This window comes from Canis lupus, chromosome 36 (assembly GCF_003254725.2).
Source record: "Canis lupus dingo isolate Sandy chromosome 36, ASM325472v2, whole genome shotgun sequence".
NCBI lineage: Eukaryota > Metazoa > Chordata > Mammalia > Carnivora > Canidae > Canis > Canis lupus.
In genome coordinates, this window is record NC_064278.1 from 30,808,746 (window position 1) to 30,826,473 (window position 17,728).

Below are 17,728 nucleotides of genomic sequence, written 5' to 3' on the forward strand. Positions count from 1 at the left end.
AAAATAGCTATGTTAGGGGTACTGGCCATCAGTGTAGCTTGCCATAACGTTTCAGGGTCCAGAACATCAATCAAGACTTCTAGCCAACATGACAGTTTGAGGAACAGCCAAAGAGGCATCCTGTCCACAATTTACTGTCCTTAGCATATAAAAAACAAATCAGTAAACTCTCAAGCTGTTCTATTAGACATGTGAACAATACAAAATAAAGATATTAAAAAATAAATTAATAAATAAAGATATTAAAAAGACAAATGGAAAAAAAAATAAAAAATAAAAAGACAAATGGGATTAGGAAGTTGTGAAATAGAAATAGGTCAGGTTGGTGACTTCGTAAATTTGACACTCAGTTTGGAGAGTGTCCATGTTAGCTTATGAAATAATTATCTGGCTCTAGGAGGATTATTCATATGGTGCCAATGCAAAATAGGAAATTGGAATTAGCTGTCACTCTGGCAAAATGTACTATTTCACAATGACAGAAGGGAACATATCTTGGTAATAGTGTCTAACGTACATAATGAATTACAAGGTGATTTTAATAGTCTTTACTTTTCAAAGTTTGCCTTTATGGCATTGTATTGATAAGTATTAACTTACTGGAGATCCTGCAAATCCCACTTCACCAGGATTTCCATTTCTACCAGGTTCACCCTTTAAGGTAAGAAAAAAAAAAGGGGGGGGGAGGAGAAAGCAAAGAGGATTAAAATACTCCTGAGACTAGATGACAAATCAATTGCAGATAAAACTCTTTTTTCAGAAAGCTCATGCCCCCTCCACATACCCCCCACCACCACCAAATAAAGAAAGCTCATGCCCAATGCTCTCCAAACAGTATAAAAGTGAAACTGGCTCTATTCCTGCTGGCAATCCATTATAGCAGTCAGCTGTGAAGGTTTCATTCACTAATTTATCCAGAAGAAGAAATTAATATCAATTATATTGTCTGACCTAGCTCACTATTTTAAAACATCAGAATTTACCCACACATACACAGACGGGTATATGCTATGTTATTCTGTATTAACATGAGGCCCTGAATTAAGAGTTTCTTAGAATACTACATGTCGTTTCTTGTGATAAAATAGTTAAGAACTACTAGACATATTTTCTTTATAACCAAATTCAATGTAATCTGCTTAAATAAATCTCATGACACACAAAGAGAAAATATTTACCTGGTTTAGTATCACACTGAAATTAATGGTTTACCATTAATTTTATCCTCAATTTTGGTACAACTAAGAAAAAAAAGTCCAGAAAAGCAAATCTGTTTTTGCATCCTGTTCTTAGATCACCCGTTATTACTGTTAAAACCTGAAGTTGAGTCTTAACTTTAAAAAGCCAATTGAAGAAATGGCTTTTTCAGCATTGGAGAGCAATATCGGCACTACACTATTAATACATTAAAAAATTCCATTTAATGAAGACTTCATAACAATGTTTTGCCATCCGAGCAATGTATTTTCTTTAAGTTCACTTCAGGGGTTCCACCAGCAAAAGTCACGGTTATCGTGACAGAAATTCTAGTATCTTATGGAGAAATCACAATGGAAATCCAGGGGAATTCAAGAAAAAAGACAGAATCTAACAATATACAACCATCAAAATGAAGAATACTTTTAGATTTTGTAAAATCACACTCCAGTTTTGCCTGAGTTTCTGAAAGCTACAAGTGAGGAAAATAAACTGGTAATCAGGGAATAATATTCATATTAACACTGTAGCTCCTTCTTCTTCAAAGTTTCAAAACATAATGAAGGAAGGCAACTTACATCTTCACCGGGTTTTCCAGGAGGACCCTCTGGTCCACGTGCTCCAATTGGACCCTAATAATAAAACGAAACAAAAGGAAAAGAGAACATTTACTTCTATGCGCCTACACTGATCAATGATAAAATCTAAAATATCCTTGAGACAAATGAAAATATGATAGAAAATAGCCTTATTTATATTCTAAATTTTATGTTGCATGCCTCAGCTTATGGGCCCAAAGGAAAAAAAAAATCAATTTCATAAATGCAAATATGTCAGCATGGTCTGCTAACCATATTCAAAGCCTCTGAATTTAAATACTCTACCACAGGAAACATAATATATGCCTCCTGAACTGGACTGTAATTTCTCACTATGTTAGGAAAGAGCTGACAAAATAAATAGCTCATCATTATTATCACATTATTACAACTGTGGACCCATATTTAACTGGGTCTACATGCTTACTTGACACTTACCATTGGTCCAGGTTCACCGGGTTCACCAGGAGGTCCTGTAGGGCCAACACCACCCTAAAATTGAGAACAAATTATGTAAATAAATAGAATTATATGTAAATTATATATACAAACCAAAGAAAAACAGAATACTAAATCACATATTCCTGCAGATGGTGCAGTTGTTTAAACCGCTGGCTCTACTATCTTCCAGCTCTGTGACTTTGAGGGAGTTACTGAATCTCTCTATACCTCAATTTCCTAATCTGTGAAATGAGGATAATAATGCTACCTACTTCGCTTGGCTGTCATAGCTCTCTTGGTAACAAATACATGTTAAGGACCTAGAGTAGAGCCGGCACGGAGTGAGTGCTCCATCAGTGGTAGTTAGCACCATGATCGTGACGTGACCATCATCTTCTTCATCACCGTCAACAACTAGGTTTTTCTATTCACCGACGGCAGGAATATAAAATGGCTTGAATTAACACTCCACACACATGACAACAATCGTATGAAATCTTTAACAGAGCTAAGGATTCTTTTTCTTCCCCTTTCTTCTGAAAAAAATATTTCCTACTGCCTGTCAAATCACTACAAAAATTATCTGGTGAAAGCACCACACTATCTTATTTGTATTTGATATGCTATAGAAAGAAAGTGTAGTATTATATTCTTTTTAAAGATTCCATAGAGCGATTATCTTGACTGTAGTTTCTAATACCACATGGTGGTAGCCTTCTGTGATCTGGTTTCTCAGCCTCAGAGTTAGCACATAACCAATTAGGAGAAATTTCATTATGACATGAGATAATGATCTGTTATTTTAGAAGCAAAGGCATATAAAAATTCTTTGTATTGGAGGCCAGTCACATAAAGAAACCAGATGATAAAACTTGAGCCCCATGAAGAAACTTTGAAAAACATGCTGCATAAGTATCTGAGTAAAAGTTAACTGAATCAGCTTGTTCCAAGTGAGCATTACAATATGAATTTAAAGGCCAGCCAAAAGCATTCATGTCACAGAGACCTTATTTGTATTTGTTTTTATTTTGTTACAGTATGTAGTTTAATTATAAAAAGACTTACTTGCTGCCCTTGTAAGCCTTGAGGTCCTCTTGGGCCAACAGGACCCTTAACAACAAATGAGAAAAGTTGCATAGTGTTCGTGACAATTAGACCAAAATTTCAAAAATGTTGCATCAGGCTTAGAATCTGGAAAAGTGAAGCTTTGACAGTGAAAGATGATGACATTCTCCATTTGTACTCATCTGGAATGTAGCTAAATTCAAGAAGATTAAAGTTTGGCAACATTTGGGATGATTTTATATATACTTTCAGCCTCTTTTTTCCCCATGTCTCTGGGACAAGAACATTTGCATGCTTAAGGGTGGTTCTGTTAAACCAAAACATCCAACAAAAGAAAAATCTTGGCAGGCATAAAGTAATTCTCAAACTGTCTATTTAGTTCTTCAGTGTCACAGCAGAGAATTCTTATAACTTAAATGAATGAGCACGTTGAATTAAAGACTTAGGAAGCCATCAACAACAATATTGACTAGGTCACACTAAAAATAAGTTTAAAATTATCTATGGCACTAAGATTTCTGGATTATTTCTTTCATAACATACATTTAAAGTATCTACATAGGCTTTCTCCATTTAAGTATGAAATGATTACACTGAGGCATGACAATGAGAAGGAAAATGCCATTTTAGAAATTATATTAATAATATATCCATATAATTTTTGAAATGGCAGAAAAAGTGAAATCAATTAGATCAAAATCAAGTTTGTTCTTATGGCAAAAATTTAAATTTTTATTTTGAACATATCAGAGGTTTAGCTAGTAAGAAAACTGACACTTCATTAGAAAATAAACACACAGGCAATGTGAACTTCAAGTGGATGAAAACTAACCTATTTCAGAAATTCATCCCAAGGTGATCGCTGAAGAAGCCCATACTGCGAAGGACTTAAAAAGTATACAAACAATGTTTAAGGATGGGTAAACAGGGTGGTTATGTATGTGGCCTAACTTCACACTTGGCTATTGCCTGACATTCCATTAATCTGGGATGCCTTTGAGTTATGAGATTGTATTCTCCAAATATCCAGGTTCAGAGAAAATGGGATTCCTGTTGGCAGCTGAAGAAATTAAAAAGTCGATGGGAATGGTTATGAGGTAACTTTAGAGTTGTTGGCTGAGGCAGTCAGAGGATGGTAAGTAGGAAAAAACAAAAATTAAAATGGCAAAATTTGGGCAGCCCAGGTGGCCCAGCAGTTCAGCGCCGCCTTCGGCCCAGGGAGTGATCCTGGAGACCCGGGATCAAGTCCCACGTCGGGCTCCCTGCATGGAGCCTGCTTCTCCCTCTGCCTGTGTCTCTGCCTCTCTCTCTCTCTCTCTTTCTGTCTCTCATGAATAAAAAAATAAAATCATAAATAAATAAATAATAAATAAATAGCCAAAATTTCCCACATGGCAGTTTTACCAAATCACTGTTTCTAACAACACTATAAAAGTAGATTTGTTGTGGTGAGTATATGTTTTAAAATTCTTTATTTTCTTCATATATCAAATGATCTATACAGGCAACACTTTATTAAAGCCAACAAGTACTTTGCACAGTTATGAATGGAACACCGCCGGGCTTTTAACTGGTACACAGCAGGGTTTGATAAATAATTTGAAGGAGTTAATGGATGGACAGATTTGTTTAAGAAGACACAGACTACTTCTTAACTAGCTAATTCAAACGTTGCTTTATATAATGTTATTTTCCACAAGAGCTTTATCGGTAAAATCTGCACTTACCACAGAGCCAGGCATGAGTCCTACTTGACTCCCAAGTCCAGATTTCTCATCTAACCCAGCCATCTGAGCTGAAAATGGCTGTGAAAGCAACAAGTTTATGTTATCTCCACAGTAAAAGACATACATCACAAACTTAAATTGAGAAACGCACATTATCTGGGATTCTTATACAAAGACTCTTCTGAGAATCTTTTTTATATTTTTGATTTTAAAGTGCAGAAAAAGATTCAACCTCGTTTTCATTGTGTGTGTTTTTGATTGGACAATCTTCCTCGGAGTATTTTATAACCATGTTCCTTTGGACCACGTGGTCGGTCTCACGCTGGGTGAAAGCGTGCACCATCCTGCCCGTCTCATCGATTTCAGCTTCAAATCTCTTTATCTGATTTCCTCCCACAATTGGTGCTTGCCAAATGTCTGAACAAAGCCTGCAAGATGCTTTTAAAATATCTGTCCTGAAGATTCCAGTTTCCATTCCAGACTATTTTACTTAGATGGTACTGTTTCTTTGTTCATGACCAGTAAATTTTAACTGTATTTACAGAGGTTGATAAAGATTTTATCATCCTTTTAATGAATCACTGACTGTTCCAAGAATTGGCAACAGATTTACCTACTCTCTTTCACAAAAACTCTGGTAACCCAACTGACCAAAATTGTCCATATATATATTCCAAGAGTGCTGTTAATTTCTAGACTTTATTGGGGAAAATGCGCATATTGTAGAAAAAATAAATCGGCAATTCCTTCTGCAATCAGTTGAGAAGAAACTGTATAAATTATTATAAAACAACAGTCCTATGTCAGGGCTCCATATGTTCCTTGTTTTCCTGGGTGATCTATTCATAAATCCCCTATGTCTGCCACTAAGAATTCAAGGAAGCATTTATGGAAAGATATTTTGTTTTATTTCATTTCTGGCAGTAAACTAAAATTGGGAAATAATCAGATAGCATTTTTAGCGTCAACTCTGTGGCCCTTTCCATATACATTATAAGGGATGTGTCATCTTCCCTTCTTGCAGAGGACATGGCGCAGATTTTGTGAGCATCCTGAGCCTGGAGAACAGCAGGAGGATACAGATGTTTCTCTTTTCAGTTTCTATTAGGAAGAGTATTAGTAGTCCTTTAAAATCAACAAAAAGAACAAAATTGCAGAGTCCAGAACAGAATTGAGAAACAAGTAATTTGAAGTAGTACTTTAAAAAAATGCTATTTGGAATTTTCCAACTATTCTCTGGTGACTTCTTAGTTTTATTGTTGTTCCATAGCAGCACTGCATTCACTTAGCTGCTCTTACAGTCAAGGGCCAACATCTGAACTGAGACAACTTGAAATCATAATAATAAATCAAAAACTTAGGCGGGGGGGGGGGGCGGGCAAAATAGGTGAAGGGGATCAGGAGGCACAAAGTTCTGATTATAAAATAATAAGTCACGGGGATGGAAAGTACAGCACAGGGGTGTAATCAACCACATTGTGATGACATTGTGCGGTAGGAGATGGAGACGCCTGCCTGGCGAGCACTGGGTAACGTATAGAGTCGTTCAATCATGAGGTTGCACACTTGGAACTACCACCACACTGTAGGTCGGCTATACTCCAATTACACAATTTTTAAAAGCTGAACGTATAATCTAAATACAACATTGAGTAATGCCCAGAACTCACCCTGCTCATGCCATCAGGCCCTGGGTGGGATGGATGTCCGGGGGGCCCTGGGGCACCAGGTTGACCAGGAACCCCGGGTTCTCCATCAATTCCCTGAGGACCACGAGGACCCTGGAGAAACAAGCCAGTGCAAATTAGAGCCCACTGCCGAATATGTACGTCATAGAAAGCTGAACGTGCAGACTTCTTGGTGGAGATGGAGTGCTCATCATCTTAAAAATGAATAACCTACTATATGATGATTCCAGTTCTATGACATTCTGAAAAAGGCAAAATTATAAAGACAGTAAAAGGATCTGCAGTTGCCAGGGCTTAGGGTGGGAATGGGGACATAAAGAGGCAGGGCACAGAACTCTAGGGCAGTGAAAGCACTGTGTATGGTACTGGGATGATGAGGATGTGTCAGTATGTGCTGGTCCAAGCCCCTGGAACATACACCCGCCAGGGGAATCCTCACGTGAACGATGGGCTCTGCCGGGGCAGGCTGACAGTGGGGAAGGCTATGACTTATGGGGACAGAGCATACATGAGCACTCTCTGTGCCTTCCTTTGAAATTTTATGTGAACCTCAAACTTCTCTAAAAAAATAAAAAATAAATAAAAAAAATAAAAAAAATTCTATTAAAAAAAAAAACAGCCAATAGCAACCCAGCAACCTAGAGCAAGTTCATCAGCTCTGCTGACGCCGTGGATTTCCATAGGGGCATGGTATACTCTGGGTAAAAATTTTACTCTTGATGTGTTAAATCCCCAGTCATGAGCCTTCTTGGGATAATCATAAAATTGTATTCAGTTCACCAATTTTCTAGAATAAGCTTCCTTATTTGTTTGGTTTTGTGATATTTAATAAAAATCTCTGAATTCGTTTGTCTGTCTTAGATTTACAGTTAACTGTGTATGTGCCTGCTTAACCTCCTCTCTCCCCCCAAAAAATATCTGAAAGCCTGCTGACTGGGGTTTGTGGCTTTTTTCATCTTTTGAATTTTTTAGTGTTTTGTATAGTTCTTGGCACACAGCAGACACTCAATATATGCTTATTACATTTTCGCATTTCAATCCTCTTTATTCTAGTACTTGGGAGTCTGGCAAACTTTATTTTCCTTACCACCCCCGAAGGTAGACCAGACCAATGAGAAGGAGAGGGAAAGGCTCAGAGACCCAGCCAAGTCTAGTTCTCAGAGAAGTGAGCAAGGATTTCGAGCTGCCAAATTCCACTCTCCTCCCAACCACATTCTGGAGGCAGCTTGGGGAACAGCCACGTCCTCAGTTCTGAACATGCTCCAGCCCCCAACCTCTTCATTCCCACAAGTCTTGTGAAGCATTTTCTGACTTTTAACCCTGAAGAGTCTTAACAGACTTGACAAGGAAAGAAGGGACCAAAGAGCTCAAAAGTCCGTATGGTTTTTATAATTAGAAGCAAAGATCAAGAAAAATACGGTAAGTGAATTGGAGTTTGATAAAAGCAGCTCCTCGTGCCTAACCACGAGAACACCTCCTGGCTTACAGTAAGTAATTAGAACAGGAGCTGATACAGCAGAAAGAGAAAATATAAAACAAGCTGAGGTGGGGAAGGGGGCAGTTTGCAGATGATGGCCGTGGGGACAGTGGCGTAACAGCTATTCAGTAATTTAATTACTATATTCAAATATTTCTGTAGATTCATAAGGATCCCTCTTGGGAAAAGGGCATATAAGTGAACTTATCTACCAAACAGAAGTAGACAGTCTGAAACACACTTAAAATAATTTCTCAGAAAATTATTCTTATCAATCACTTTCTCAAGTCAAACCCTCACTGACCCCTACGCCACTGCCAATTCACTGAAGGCTTGTAATCATGCTTAAGAGGCTGACCGTAACTGCCGTCTAGGACCCCTGAGCCTACGGATGAGAGCACACGAACTGCAAATGCGTGCTGTCCACGGCGGCACAGGAAGAGCAGTCGTCTGACCTACGCGAACGGCCTTGCATGGAAAACTTGTATTTCTGAAACATGAAGCTGCTGAGAACCAGGTTCTGTTATATGCAAAACGTGAGCTGAAATATCTCTGCTCCCAAGGAGATTTCTAAAGACAACACCAAAGCCACATCTAGTGTCAATATGAGACAGTAGAGAGACGTCTGGGTAATATTGATCCTCAAAAAATCATATCCTTTTTCCATCCCTCTACGATTAATAATCATGTTTCGAAGTCCGACCAGAAGACGGCCCACTGTCCTACTGAGTGTGAGGTATTCCGTGCCTCCAAAGCATCTCCTCTCAATAGCCTACACGGTTTGTACTCTTGTGCAAATGGAGATTGAAATTAATACAAATCTGTAAAAATGGCCCAAAATAAAGTGAACATAATTATAATGAAAGTAAGAAAAAATATACTACATAAACAGTTTTTCTGATAAACATTGAAAACAGAAAAGATAATTTGGGAACACATTAAAATATAGACATTCCCATTTCCAAGTAAGCTGAAGTACGCACACTTGTGTTGAGGTAAACGTCCCGTTATCCTCATTCACCTCACCCCACCGCCCCCCCCAGTCACCCCCACCGACCCACCATCCATCCTTGCCCACCCCACCCAGCCATCCCCACTGACCCCCCACCACCCATCCTTGCCCACCACCCACCACCCACCCCCGACCCCCCACCACTCATCCTTGCCCACCCCACCCCACCCACCCCCACCAACCTCTGTGCACCCAGTCACTCCCACCCTCCCCCACCCACCCATCCTTGCCCGCCCCCCACCCCCGCACCCCCACCTCCACCAACCCACCACCCAACCTTGCTCACCCCCCACACACACTCCCACCCCCCACCCCCCGGACGCACCCCTACTCCTCTCAGGGAACCACCTGCACAGCAGTACTGACCAAAGGCCACTAGGTGGCGGCCTCTAAACACCCAGGAGAGGAAGGGCCCGTCAGTGCCACCCCAGCTCCAGGCACCACACACTCAGGAGATGCTGGGGTGGGTAACACTTGGCTTGTTCCCAGTTTACAGACGAGGAAAGAGACCCAAGAAGTGTCACGTGCAACCTGAACCACTGTCCACGTCCTGACGGACTGCTGGTGGGTCACCATGAAGTGATCAGGGTAGTTGAGTTAGAACCAAGTCCCCGTGATGAGACACAGACCCCATGGTCATCGGTAGGAACGAGGGCTTCGTGAGAACATCTCCATAGCAGTGGCTTTCCATCCTGAGCACTTTGCTCCCTCCCCTTGGAGTGACATCAAGAGAGGTTTCTAGCTGTCACGGCTGTATGGGGAGGACAGGTGCTGCGACTGGCAGCGGGTGGGTGGAATCAGAAATGCTGCCAGTTACCCTGCAACGTATAGGGATCAGATGGCCCCAAATGCCAAGAGTGTTGGGCTTGAGAAACCACGCTTCACATCGTGAAATCCTGACTGGTAGTAATGGAAGCAGAGGGAGAAATGGTATTTGTGAGGAGAGTCCAGCCCACAAGGTGCCAGCCACAGCCTGAGTCTAGGTCCTCAAGTCTTCAGACATGAGGCAGAACACACTACCTATGGGTATTTTGTGACATCATGCCTGCTAATCTTTCAACTGGCCATGGTGGAGGCATGTCACCCTAACTCGGAGCAGACACCTGGAGAGCCACTAACTGTGCTCAGGCTACCGACATGGGTGAGGCGGCTCAGCAGGAAAGCAGTGAGGAAGGAAGGCAGCATGAGGTGCCCAGAGCGCCTGCAGGCCACTGGCCTGCTCCCCGGGGGCCTCATTCACCTGCGTGCCTCGGGCACCATCTGCAAGGAGCATCACACTACACTTGGCCCTATGCGTGGAAGCATAAAACAGTATCAGAGATGGAACCGGCAGCAAGAGTTCCCAGCAACATGACCTGAAGTACGTTGTTCTTCATTTAATCCTCAAGGTGGTTTGTTGCTTCCCTGCTCATCTATTTCTAACTATGGATAAACGCATATCTGGAAGGCTAAAAATCTGGAGTTAAATGTAGTAGAAATCACTAGACAGAAAATCAAACAGCACAAGTTTTTCTCATTAAAACATAAGATAACGACAGCAATACAGAAATGAATACATTGTTTAATGCATGAAAGACGTTCATTTCCGATGGGGAGGTATAAAAAGAAAAAGAATTGCTATCCTAGGACTTGGTAATAAGAGAATAAACCACTTGGCATATATTATATAACATCTTCATGTTTTATCTTAAGGGTATACAGTTGGTCATTTAAATTTAGAGGCGCTCCCTTTGTTGTGGAGTGGTTTGCTGATCTTTAAAATGAGTCCTTGGATAGCAGCTTCGCAGCAGCTGTGCAGTGAAAAAAGAGCGATAGATACTTTGGAAATAAATTCGTTGTACAAACGCTCGAAAGAAAACCTAGTTCTCTAATAATCTTGTTCTTTATCAGGTTTGGGTGTTCCTGTGGCAACCACAGGTCATGCAACTTGGGTGTTTTACCTCAACAGCACATTCTTGGCATTGTTCGCTCATGGTTTACAACTCCTGCAAGCAACGTGAGCCATTCATCATGTTTCCTTAAGTTCTACTTTGCTCTAGTTTGACCTCCTGAGGGACAAAGAGGCGTCATCTGTGTTACCTACTAAGACAATAGGTAAGCCCTCCCCTGCGATAATTCCCTCCGACGCAGAGGAGACACCGCATCGCTCCATGACCTGAATTCTGACACATCTGATAGAGGTGACAGAGAAACAGTGCCACCAACTCTTTGCTGTATCCAGGGATGTGGTACAGACGCGCCTACTGGTATGGGGGACAATTCACCAAAAAGGAGACTCTGCTGTCAACTTACAGGCTTTCCTTTTGGGCCCCTCTCTCCTCTTGGTCCTTGTGATCCTGGAGGTCCCTAAAACAGAAAGTGATGATTATGCCTGCAAAACAAGCATACTTCAGATGTTTTTGTTGTAAATGTCTGCTGGAGCTAAGAAAATTGGAAAACAGAAATATCACTCTTCTAATTCAATTCAATCTATAGAAGATAAAGCCATGTGCGTATAAAAGCTCTGTGTACAAAAAAAAAAAAACTCTGTGTACAGAGAAAGGCTGTTTATGTCAGCAATGAAGCTTAAATGTCTGTACAGAATTAAAGAATTAAATGCTACATTATCGCATCTGCAGCCCAGTGGGCTGAATCTATCACCTGAATGATAACTGCAAAATTTATAAGGATCATTTTTGCTGTCTTGTCCCAAACAAGCCTTTGCCACTAAATTATGGTTACAAAAACATGCAGTTTGGATTTTTAGAACTACAAAGATGTGCAAACCCCAAATTATCAGTGGTCTGAAGGAACGTATGTTTATGTTCTCCATCTAGTTACCCAGGAAGGCCAACTGGTAATCCAACCCGGAGATCAATGGTCTTTTATGCTAAGCTAGTTAATATGCTATTCTGATGTGTGACTTTGCAAATTCTATGGAAATATGATTTAATTTCATGAACAGATGTAATCAAGAGTTTATTTCATTAAACAGATAGAGGTAGCCCACCTTCAATCATTGTCAAATAGCAGGCACGTGGGCCCCGATTCCAGTGAGTAAGGCTAATATGTAACAGTGTGACAACAGAGCGTCTTGCCTTCCTCATGATCAATAGTGACTCTAACCCAAAGGAACAATAGGGCTCATCAATTTCAGAACGAAATGATCTTTCATGCATAATTCATCATTACAAAGGAACACCTGAACTTGAAGAGGTTTCAAAACAAAACGTTTCAAGAAGCCAAGCGTCATGGTGTTGATGTCTCTGATGGTTTTAAAGATTTTCAGTGTATCTCTAAGAACTGATGGGCACCATGAGTGTTGGAGGAAACTACTTACGGCTGGTCCTGGACGGCCACGTATGCCTGTTACCTAAACAATAAACAAGATAATCTGTAAAGAAGGCGTCGCGACAGAGTTTTAGAACAGTCAACAGCCAAACAAATAAGAGTAACAACAAATGTCCAGTGAATGTTTTTAGAGCAAATCGATGTTGTCGACTGATGCCCATGTCCTCCCTGCTTAGCATTAGGACATGACCTAACTTAAGCTCTGAAACAGGGAGCCAGTACCCTTATAGTGAATGAGAGCACCAGTGCTAGAGCCTAGAGGCCTGGGTTCAAATCCTAACTCTGTGCCTTACCAGTTGTGTGACCTTGAACTATTTCTTATCCTCTCCATGCTCAGTGTTTCTGCTCCTGTGAAATGGTGATGACGATGGTAAAATTACCCCACCCCCCAGCACAACCGTTGTGAAGACAAATAAATAAATACTTGTAGAGCACTCAAAATAGTACCTAAGACATAGTAAGTACACCTAAGAGCTTTTAAATAAAAGACAACAATATGAATGATTTGCCTTTTTAGGAATCTTTGTTAAAAACAAGCCAATTTCAAGGCAAAGCAAAAATGCAAACTCTGACAAATAAATCAACATGCATATGCTTGTCTTGACAGAGTGATGACAACTCCTTTGAGATCTAGGAGACTGGTGGTTGAAGAATTTTCATCCTCCTTAAGAATATACTTTTTGATCGTGTACAAGTCTAAGTAACTCTTATACAGTATGGAATTTCAATTAGGATAATGGCAAGATATATTTCCAGAAGTGCGGAACATTAAATAATGCCTTTCTATTTGGATTACATTGCAATTTATACTATAAAAATATAGATCTTAAGTATCCCTTTACATCCATATAGAATATGCTTAACTTTGTAAGACCCTGACTTTCACTTTCAGTCATGGGACAATAAAGTCAAGAATATTGTAATAAATAAGCCTTAAATATTATATTAAAGAATTAATCTCTTTTGGCTTGCTTATCTTATACTAAAACTTGGTTATAAAAAAACTGATGTCTCTTTCTATGAGGGTATGTATATAAGCAATAATCTATAACTGTGCTATAACTAAGTTTATTAAAGACACATGAAAATAATATTTATGTATACTTACAACAGGCACTAATCCTGGTTCTCCTTTTTGTCCCTATGAAGCAAAAAAAAGTTCAATTATCAAAATATAATAGCTTGTTGAGCATAATCATGTCATACTAAAATATTCCATATCAACACTGGGAATTTCTGTATAAAAAATGTAAAATATGGGCTCCTGGGTGGCTCAGTTGGTTAAGCACCTGCCTTCAGCTCAGGTCACAACCCCAGGATCCTGGGATCAAGGCCCAGTCAGGCTCCCTGCTCAGCGAGGAGTCTGCTTCTCCCAGTTTCTCTGCCCCTCCCTCTGCTTCTGCTCTCCTCGTATGCATTCCCCCTCACTCCTCTCTCTCTCAAACAAAATATTTTTAAAAAAAGAAAGAATATTTACAGTAGTCAGATATTGCTGATAAAAAAAATTACTTCTCATCTGAAAGACACAAAAATATCCATCCAATGTGTGAAAAGCATCAAGTTACTTTGCTTTAGTTTTTATATTGAATAAGCCTAGTAACTGACTAGACCAGGATAGCTGTGTTGAAAAGTTGTAAAATCAAAGTACCATAGGAAATCTATCCAAAGATGGAAAACTCTAAAGAAAATCCAATATTTGGATACGTTTGAATTTTCACATTCCTATTACACGTCACCCAGTCTTTAGTAATTTACAGGTGCCAGCCATTTCTAAAACCCTTGCCACCTTTTTTAAAACTCATGGAAGAATTGGAGAAATAACGAGATAAGTTTGCTTATCTTCAAAAGAAAGAAAAAAAGAAGGAAATAACATTATAACATTGGTTAGACAATTCTCATTATCTGAGGTAAATCTAGAAAAAATATTAACTGAATTAGAAAAGAAAAATAACACCAGAAACAAAAATGACTTAAAGGATATAACATCAGGCAGTTTAATTGGCTTTTATGATAGATGTAGCAAATGCAACAGCTGTAGATGGGATTCTCAGAACTTCAGTTTCTGAAAAACTGTGTTCTCATAGCATGATTTCAAGTACATAGATAATATTGGATGAATTGTACCTTTATATACCTCTATTTTACCATATATTTACATGCATTAATTATTTGGGAATTTGTCTTTCAACAGATTTTGGTCCCACCAAGGTCCTGATCAAGTCTACTTTACATCCTTAGTTTGACACACAGAAATCCTCAATAAATTCTTGAATATATTAATTTCCATTAATAATGCTTTTTACTGGGCAACTGAAGAGTATGAATACATGAAGAATGATATCCAAAATGTAGAAAAAGTGAGAGTAATGAGTTTTATTTCTCTTTTCACATACATTGCTCTTTTATCTGATCATAAAAATAATATGGGTTAATGAGGAATTTTAAAAATAGAGGAAATTTACAAAAGAAACAACATTTCCACACCCAGGAGACAACCACTTTTAACATGCTGGTATTCTTAGTTTCCCAGCATGTACCTGAACTTGGTGTACCTCATCAATGCCTCCGTATTTTACTTATAGTTTCATTTTCACAAGTAAAAAAACAGCACAATGAATATCCTTGTTATAAATATATGTGTAGTATCTCTAGTTAATACCTTGTGATGTATCTCTAGAAAGTGAAGTTGTGGGTTAAAGATCATATGTAATTTCAGGTTTTTTTTTTAAAGATTTTATTTATTCATGATAGAGCTAGAGCTAGAGCTAGAGCTAGAGCTAGAGCTAGAGCTAGAGCTAGAGATAGAGAGAGAGGAGACAGGCAGAGGGAGAAGCAGGCTCCATGCCAGGAGCCTGACGCAGGACTTGACCTCGGGACTCCAGGATCGTGCCCTGGGCTGAAGGCAGGCGCTAAACCGCTGAGCCACCCAGAGATCCCTTAATATCAGGTTTTTCATCTAGATCACCTAAGCATACTCCCGAAAGGTACAATTCAATTATATCCTTCCAGTTGTATCTCATATCTGACAAAATTTTATAAGGTGAAATTTAAAAAATACTTTACAATCCTAATGGTCTTAATAATGGATTCTATGGCAGAGTAACATCCTGAAGGCACCTGGTGATTGTAATGCTAAGGTTAGGAAGTCGGGAATAGAGAATCTGGCAGTGAGAAATAGCTCTACAGAAGCAGATTGGAGCGCTACGTGAGCAGGTCCAAGGTGGGACACAAGAGACTAAAGACAACCTACAGTCTAGAAGAAGAGGATCATCACACACGGGCAGGAAAACAGAGCAGGCTTATTTCTGCACTTCCAAGTCTCCTAACTTCCAGCCTGACCCTTCCTATTTGTAAAATAACCTGAAAGTATCAAAAAAAATTAACCTTTTAAGAGCTGTAAGAGCTTTTTTTTGAGATGCTGAAAGAATTTGAATTGTTTAGAAAGGGTAGATAAATCTGCACCCAATACCGAAAGGACTTTATGAGAATAATGCTGGGAGAAAGAAAAAAAAAAAAGTTCTTTTCTGGAACAAATCTAGAAAAACAAGTAAAAAGTGAAGAGAAATTATTTCAATCAAAAAGAGAAAAATGGAATAGTCAACTAAGAATGGTCGGGAAATCTCCATTTTAAGAGACCAGCAATTAAAATGCAGCCTTTGCTCTTTGTGCTTAGGAGAATGGAACTCGCTGGTATCTTTGTCAGCTAAATTGTAAGGTTTCTGATATCTCATTATGAACTTTCATTTTTCCACAATACCTGATGTGGGGATTGAGTGATCCATTATCAGGTTCTGATAATAAATGTTTCTAATGATTCAATGAGGATTCTTATTTTGGAAAGAAGCCACAAATGTAAGTATTTGTTGCTTTTTAAAATATGGGCTATAAATAAATTAATTTACATGGAATTATCATTTGTCTAACATCTGCCAAATTTGATTTTCGTACTCACTGGGAAACATAAAATTCAAATACTCATATCTGATTCAGAGATCCAAATCTGAGACCTGATGAGAATTACAGTTTAATTTTGCTTCTTGTCTGTTACTCATCACTTAAAGCCACATGGACATGTCTCACCACTTTTACAGGATGGCGTTACTGTGGAGACGGTCACAGTGTTTTTTCCCACCATTGCATCATCTGTATCATTTGCCTCATACAGGGATTTAACAAAGGCTCAGTAACTATTAGGAGGTTGACATGAATGAACGAATGAATTACAAATAAAATCAATATTCATATAAACAAGGCACAAAATACATTTTTATTACAGTACCCTGCTCTGATAGTTCTGACGGCACCTGATAGTAAATGACCGAGTCATGACGATGGTAGCACATAATAGGATGTGGTAAGTTGGCAGCTGTTTTAAGCATGTCCTTCCCCCAACTGTCCCACACTGCCTTTAGAAAAGTTCAGGTTTAATTTCAGATATAAATAAAACATGGGCTGGTATCTGTAGACCTACTCTTTTGACATATATCCAAATCTAAATAGCTTCACTGATATTTATTCCAAATAAGACAATTTATGGTATTGCCCTTTTAACCAAAAACTGTAGAAGTAGCCAGGATAGCATCATTTCATTTAATATGAGGGTATAGCTTTGCTTTATCTGATGCTCTGATTATCACCTTAATGAAGTTCCACCGTATGCAAAATTAAGACAACTTAAAGTCAGTGGTCATCTGCCTCAAATCTGCCATGAAATTCAGGATGACTGCCCATTTCCATTCCTGATCCCCAAGCCCATCCCATCTGGATAATACTGAAGCAAATGCCACTGTTTTTGAATTAACTAGAAAACGGAGAACAATGCCAAGGGAATGGAACTCTCTTCACTCGGAGAGATTACCCACATGCAGGTGAGAAGTGGCCAAATTGGCAGTTATATTTAGGATTCTGGCTAAATTGTACCATCATCCTCTTGAATGTAAGGCTTGTTTCTGGGACTAGATTTTAGGCTCCTTAAGGTAGGGGAAGAGGAAAGAAGAGAAGCTGATTATGTGTTTGATAAAGTGTTCAATTACTTCTTTTGAGTGAATATTCACTTCTGAACCAAGAGAAGAGAGGCCACAACCCCACTGAAATACAACCATCACCCACCCACCCACTCTTTCTTCCTTCTTTCCATCCATCCTTTCTTCAATTAAGCAATTACTGAACTTCTAATATGTGTAAGGTATATA

General features: G+C 39.2%; 1 protein-coding gene across 1 annotated transcript in view; it reads right to left on the bottom strand.

The window, feature by feature from the left end:
* Positions 1-17,728, bottom strand: part of COL5A2 (collagen type V alpha 2 chain) — an 83,773-nt gene that overhangs the window by 51,915 nt on the left and 14,130 nt on the right. Inside the window, exons 4-12 of the mRNA XM_049106354.1 lie at positions 13,645-13,677; positions 12,526-12,558; positions 11,499-11,552; positions 6,700-6,810; positions 5,030-5,107; positions 3,303-3,347; positions 2,235-2,288; positions 1,776-1,829; positions 601-654 (exon numbers count right to left, since the gene is read on the bottom strand). Of these exons, the coding sequence (XP_048962311.1) occupies positions 601-654; positions 1,776-1,829; positions 2,235-2,288; positions 3,303-3,347; positions 5,030-5,107; positions 6,700-6,810; positions 11,499-11,552; positions 12,526-12,558; positions 13,645-13,677 (516 nt within the window). The remainder of the gene's footprint in view (positions 1-600; positions 655-1,775; positions 1,830-2,234; positions 2,289-3,302; positions 3,348-5,029; positions 5,108-6,699; positions 6,811-11,498; positions 11,553-12,525; positions 12,559-13,644; positions 13,678-17,728) is intronic.